Source organism: Pollicipes pollicipes, unplaced genomic scaffold (assembly GCF_011947565.3).
Source record: "Pollicipes pollicipes isolate AB1234 unplaced genomic scaffold, Ppol_2.1 Scaffold_4881;HRSCAF=5763_pilon_pilon_pilon, whole genome shotgun sequence".
Lineage (NCBI taxonomy): Eukaryota > Metazoa > Arthropoda > Thecostraca > Pollicipedomorpha > Pollicipedidae > Pollicipes > Pollicipes pollicipes.
This window is the reverse complement of record NW_023596576.1, coordinates 11,004,743-11,011,088: the sequence shown is the minus strand read 5'-3', so window position 1 is coordinate 11,011,088 and position 6,346 is coordinate 11,004,743. Positions and strand designations below refer to the sequence as shown.

Here is a 6,346-nt window from a genome sequence, read left to right as displayed (position 1 = left end):
GATGATGTGGTCTATTTGACACGTACCAGAAGCTCTCCGGTCCATACTAATGTTTTGTCACCTCCCCCCTCCCCCTTCCTCCGCCCCGACTGGACCGACCGCACTAGCCACCGCCATCTCCGCCAGAACCCGTACTGGTAGGCCTGGAACGAGGATATGTCTTCGGCCCGGTCTGTTCCGACGCACGCCTGTCCTCTCTCCTCAGGAGCTGTGGCCGGCCTGGAGCGATGCCATTTCCTTTACCCGGTCTGTTCTGACGCCTGTCCTCTCTCCTCAGGAGCTGTGGCCGGCCTGGAGTGTGGTTGCGCTCGCTGCTGCTGTTCGCCGGGATGAACGTGGCCGGCATGTACACCCGCTTCCTGACCGACCGCAGCCAGCGGGGAGCATACCTAGAGACGCGACGAGCCATCGCCACTGCCCTGCATGCTCAGCAGGAACGACAAGCAGGAGAAGCTGCTACTCTCCAGTGAGGAGCGGCCGTGAGGCTCCCTTCTCCGCAGCCCGCTCTGTCCGACGCCTCGCCCCAGCCAGGCGGATTGCGGAGATTTCATAGCTGATTATGGAATCCCCGCGGCGCAGTGCCGCTCCTTTTTTGTTCGTTTCATTTAGCATGCGTTGCTGATGACGAAGCCGCTATTTTTGTTTCTTTTTGCGTTAGTCTTTCGTGTTCAGATCCCTTTGTTTAGTCAGGTGTTTTATCTTAATATATGGCTCATATATAAATATATATGTCATATGTCATAATGCCATGAAAATGTCAAATGTCATAATGTCAATAATCATGTCATAATGTTAATAACAACATGTCATAAATGGCTCGGCCACTGGCAGGATATAGTAAAACTGAAACTCAATTCTTGCCTGAGTACCCGGTTGTTTTCATCGGGCATCGCTAAATGTTCGTTACTTGGCCTCCTCAGCCACCCCCTCCCCTCCCCCAAATGCAGCTAATTTCTGGACGAGGCCTACGAGCCATGTTGCAACCCGACTGAGACCAATCCAGATCACGCAGTGCCATCGAAAGGCCTCCGCAACCTGGTCGGTGTTTGGCAGTGCAACGCGTCTCGCTGACGTCGCAAAACGTCCTGCTGATGCCACAAAACGTCCCGCTGACGTTGCAAAGGTCCTGCTGACGTCACAAAACGTTCCGCTGACGTCGCAAAACGTTCCCCTGACGGCGCAAAACGTCCTGCTGACGTCGCAAAACATTCTGCTGACGTCGCTAACGTGCCGCCACAAAACGGCAAGCCGACAGCCGGTGTGTGGACGCGGCGCCACTGCCATCGCCAGCGCCATCTGATGACCACCTTCGCCTCTGCCGGTAGTCTTGCCGCGGTTCGTGGCTCTGGAAATGATCAGAGACATCTCGCGGAGTGACCAGGAACCGTCGCCTACGGGCGCACCTGCTGAAGGCCAGTTCCACAAGATTTACATCCACCGCTGCGAAAATGTCAGCATCCTGTTCGCAGACATCGTCGGCTTCACTGGTCAGTGTCCGGGGCATACCCTCCTGCGAGCGCCCACCACCGCGCTCCTGGTGGCATAAAAACTGGCTCCCGTGAAGATGAATTACTCGCCCGTGCGACGCCTCAATACATACTGATTCGCCGAGGCCAGACGCTCCCAACAGGGGAGTTCCCCCAAGCGGAATACGTGATGTAGCAAAACCAGGTCTGAGTCTAGAAAGATGACCGTCCAGGCTGTGTAAGCAGGTAGATGGGGGCTAGAGTGCGATGGTTTCACATGCAATGATTAAAGGATGGTATCAGTGTCTGCATTAATATGGACCGTTGAAGCTTGAGCGAGATAACGATAGTGAAATTTTACATGGCTCGAATACAAGTGCTGTGTGGATCAGTTTCCGAGACCCAGAAGTCGTTTGCATGATTATATTCACACTGAGAGGCAAAACACGCCTGGCTTAAGCTTTCATGATAGCAGCAATGATAATGTCATTTAGCCGCAGGCGGAATCATAGCTTGATCCATCATTAAGGGAAATGGATCCACAACGGTAACACTGAACTAAGATAATAAGCAATAGAGGTGAGGAGGCGATCGAGCATACAGTACAGATACTGTTTATGCCGGAGGCTGTACTACATTGGATGGGCACTGACCACGTACGTTCGATATCTTCCTGCTCGCATCATTGCTTTCTTTTAACTCCCGCTTTGGGCCGCAGCCAAGGGGTTTCCATTCTCTTGTTGTTTTTACGGTCTTTCTTTTTTATCCCGTTTACAAAGCACATGCTACGCCTGTTATTGGTATTTGACTTTCTGCTCTCTTCTATGGAGGGGGGGGGGGGGAGAGAAGGGCAGGATACGCAACTTTGGCCACTAACACTGATTCTGAATTAATTCTGGCTTCTGACACGGCTTGCCTTCTGGTGTTGGACGGTCAAGCCGATACCAATCCCGGTGCGTCCACTTCTCATCCCGCTGATGACCAGTGACGGATATCGAAACCGACCCTGGCATTGCAGCCGCCATTTTTGACCCCGCCGCTGACTTCCGCTCGTCTCTGACGCACGGTAATGCTTCTGCTCAGCGAAAGTCTGCTCCCCTGACGACCCTTTTAACGACGCCGACCCTTTTAACGACGACCCTTTTAACCCACACTTTTAACTACGCCTCCGAACCCATTCTCGATTCTCTCAGCTCGTGCCTGGCGGTTCTACTCACATTCAACGAGATAAACAGCACTGACATTCTGAGGACCTTGTACGAACTTGTTGGATGGTTCTAATGAATTATATGTGTTGCTCGGCGAGGTCAATGTTAACAATCCAGTTTCAAATCGCGGCTCACACACGGGATTAACCACCGATATCGCATAATCGAAGACTTGATTGGCATGAGTTGGCCCTTGGTACAAAGGTGATATACGCATTTTTATTGTCGCACAACAGGTTCTCAGCCATCGATCTTCCGTTTTGTCCGGCTCTGATCGGCACTTTGGTTGAACGGCTGACTCAGATAGCTATAGCGATTATCAATATCCGATCGGAACGCATACAAACTTTATCCTCACTAATGGCCCCGCTTCTAACTCGGTACCGCGGCGCAGCTTGTGGGAAGAAAACTGATCACACGTGTCACGAAATAATTAATCGTGGATCACGAGTATTTCGCACCCCCAGAACAGGAAAAGGAGACAAACCAGTGCCACAGTGGACTCAAGAAGTGGCGAAGTCCACTGCAAGCCCCTCCCCCCAAGAAAAAAACCTTCCCAACTTTGTTTGTAGTGAAGGCATTCATCACCAATGGCAATAAATCAAGAGAGGGCAAAAGCTAAACGACCATCAGAGAAGCCAAACGTAACACTTTCGAGCGATATTTTGTGACCACCCAGTTTTTACATCAAGCATCACTGAGACCTGATCTGCGTGATCTGCCATGATCTGCTGTTACGTCAGACACATGGCCATCCTTCGGCAATCACTTGTCTCACTCCTCTCGTATCTTGAACCTTCCGTGCTGTCTTTGTGCTTTGGTTTTTGGCCTATTCTGTGCCTACCGTCACACTTCAACCAACACAGGACTGCTTCTAATGTGCCCTTTCTCTGGCTGCCGTGTTCCGCCGAGCACACGGCAGCACGCAGCCGGTCCTCAGTGTAGTGCTCCGCCAAGCACACAGTAGCACGTAGCAAGTTCTCAGTGTGGTGCCGCCAAGCGCACAGTAGCACGTAGCAAGTCCTCAGTGTAGTGCTCCGCCAAGCACACAGTAGCACGCAGCCAGTCCTCAGTGTAGTGCTCCGCCAAGCACACAGCAGCACGCAGCCAGTCATCAGTGTAACCGATTCTGACATGCCGCGTGCATTCCATCGCTGCCTCAGGCCTCAGTGGTCTGGCTTCCGTCCGGCGGTGGGCGTCGCTCCTCACACTGTGAAGGGTGGCACCAGCTGACCCGCGGTGTGGTCGGCGTCTGGCCCGCGGCGTGGTCCGTGTCTGACCGCGGTGCTGTCCGTGTCTGACCCGCGGCGTGGTCCGTGTCCGGCCCGCGGCGTGATCCGTGTCTGGCTCGCGGTGCAGTCCGTGTCTGGCCTGTGGTGTGATTCGTGTCTGGCCTGCGGTGTGGTCCGTGTCTGGCCTGCGGTGTATTCCGTGTATGGCCCGCGGTGTGGCCCGTGCCTGACCGGCTAGTAGTTCGCGTCTGACCGGCGGTGTAGTCCGTGTCTGACCCACGTGTCTGGCCCGCAGTGTAGTCCGTGTCTGACCGGCGGTGCAGTCCGTGTGTGAACCGGGTGTGGTCAGTGTCTGACCCGCGATGTTGTCAGTGTCCGACGACGTTGCAGTCCGTGTCTGACCCGCGGCGTGTGGTCGGGTCTGACCCGCGGGGTGGTCAGTGTTGATCCGCGATGTGGTCAGTGTCCGACCGGCGTTGCAGTCCGTGTCTGGTCCGCAGTGTAGTGTAGTTGCATCTGACCCGCGTGTCTGGCTCGCGGTGTAGTCCGTGTTTGACCGGCGGTGCAGTCCGTGTCTGACCCGCGGTGTGGTCAGTGTCTGACCCGCGGTGTGGTCAGTGTCTGACCGGCGGTACAGTCGTGTGTGACCCGCGGTGTCTGTTTATGTGCGCTGATCTGAGCGCGGTTGTGGTCAGTGTTTACCGGCGGTGCGGTCCATGTCGACCCGCGGTTGTAGTCAGTGTCTGACCGTGGTGTGGTCAGTGTCTGACCCACAGTGTAGTCCGTGTCTGGCCCGCGGTGGTGTGGTCCGTGTCTGGCCCGCGGTGTGGTCCGTGTCTGGCCCGCGTGGTGTGGTCCGTGTCTGGCCCGCGGTGTGTTGTGCGTCATGCCATCCCACGCTGTGCTTTACTGCGGTCCACGACTGGCCGATTGTGTCATTCATCACACTATGACACACAGCTGCGTTTCCGTCTGACCGATGTCTAACTTGCGCATCATCCGTCACTGGCGCAGTCGTCCGACCTTTGGCGTATGCGCTTCCCGCCACACCATGACACACACACGCAGCTGTGGCGCGATGTGGGCGGCGCCGGCGCTGGCGTGTCCGGCCGCCGCTGGCGCCGAGGGCGGCGGGACGTCTGTCATCCGCCACGAACCCGCGCCTGACCGCTGGTTAATCCGCCGCCTGACGTGTCGCCGGACGGCGGCGGTCCCGGGCCGCGGGCCCGGGTCATGCAACGGTGACGGCTTTGGCCTAATTAGGACCCGAGACCACGGAAGTCGAAGGGTCTTAGCACTCACGGAAATGCCGAAATGCGGCACCCGATGCCGGGCAAAAAAATGCCGAACGAAATGACGACACGCCGAATCACACGGAAAGCGACGAAACGACGCAGTCTGCGACGTTAGGTCGTTGTGGTTTTAAGCCGTAGCTCGTCCCCAACACCCAGCACAGTACCGCAACACACAGGTTGCGGTACTGTGCTGAGGGGTCAGGTCGTAGCCTGGGGTCTGCCGCATTTGCCTTGCGGATGTTTATCTAGGTCTAGATCGGATTTTTGTGATGTCCTTTGACAAAGAGTTATGTAGTGTATTGTTACATTTTTGCCGTTGAACATAAAACTCACCGAATTTCACGCCGAGCCCCATGCGGGGCATGCAGTGACACCTCTCACTAGGCACGCTGTAGCTCTGCACCGCGCCGCCAGTCTTTCAGTTCCGAAGTAGCTGGGACATGTTCAGTGACGAGTAAGCAGTCGCGCTCTCCGGAAGGCCGTTCCTCTGAAATGCATCGTCCAGAGAAGCGGCCATGCATCGTCTTGACGTCGAAGGGCGTGCCCGAGCTGTCGCCAGGGGGGGGGGAGGTGGTTCCAGCGGTGGTGCCTGCGGTGTCGCGCCTCACCCGCCGTGATCGCAGCTGGTCGCTCCCTCGACGCCGACGCTATGCCTCCTCCACAGCGCTGGCGTCCCTCTGCAGCGCCAACGAGCTCGTCAAGCTTCTCAACAGGCTGTACGCCCGCTTCGACCACATCGCCCACGTAAGAGGAGCGGACGCCGCGCGCGCCGCCGTACAGTGTCCGGCCTCACCGCGCCCCACGGCTCTTGATTGCCTACATCGCGTGATGGACACCCGTCGTTCTGGCAGTGGGGCATGAAAGGTCTCTGCGGCATCACGGTCAACGTGCCTTCAGGCCAAAATCGCGTTCATCAGCAGAGTGGCGTGTTTCCCCGTAATCCAGCCATACTGCAAACATCCAAGCTTATCGGCCACTGTGCGTGGGCTGTATCGCTTGTGGGTCACGCGTCTAACCAGGGCTAAGGTTGACCTGGCCATGATAGCTCGCCGGCCACGTCTTTTGCCATCGCTCTAAGCTGCATTCTCTCCTATCAGCACTGCGCAATGTTATGCAATATATGAGTGTCCTAATACCTCCCCTGG

The 6,346-nt window shown here is 56.2% G+C and overlaps 1 protein-coding gene across 1 annotated transcript in view; it reads left to right on the top strand.

Moving 5' to 3' along the window:
• The first annotated feature begins 423 nt into the window (after nucleotides 1-423).
• The window catches only part of LOC119099817 (adenylate cyclase type 4-like), a 47,543-nt gene continuing 41,620 nt past the window's right edge, over nucleotides 424-6,346 (top strand). Inside the window, exons 1-3 of the mRNA XM_037222897.1 lie at nucleotides 424-466; nucleotides 1,326-1,487; nucleotides 5,866-6,051. Coding sequence (XP_037078792.1) covers nucleotides 424-466; nucleotides 1,326-1,487; nucleotides 5,866-6,051 — 391 coding nt within the window. The remainder of the gene's footprint in view (nucleotides 467-1,325; nucleotides 1,488-5,865; nucleotides 6,052-6,346) is intronic.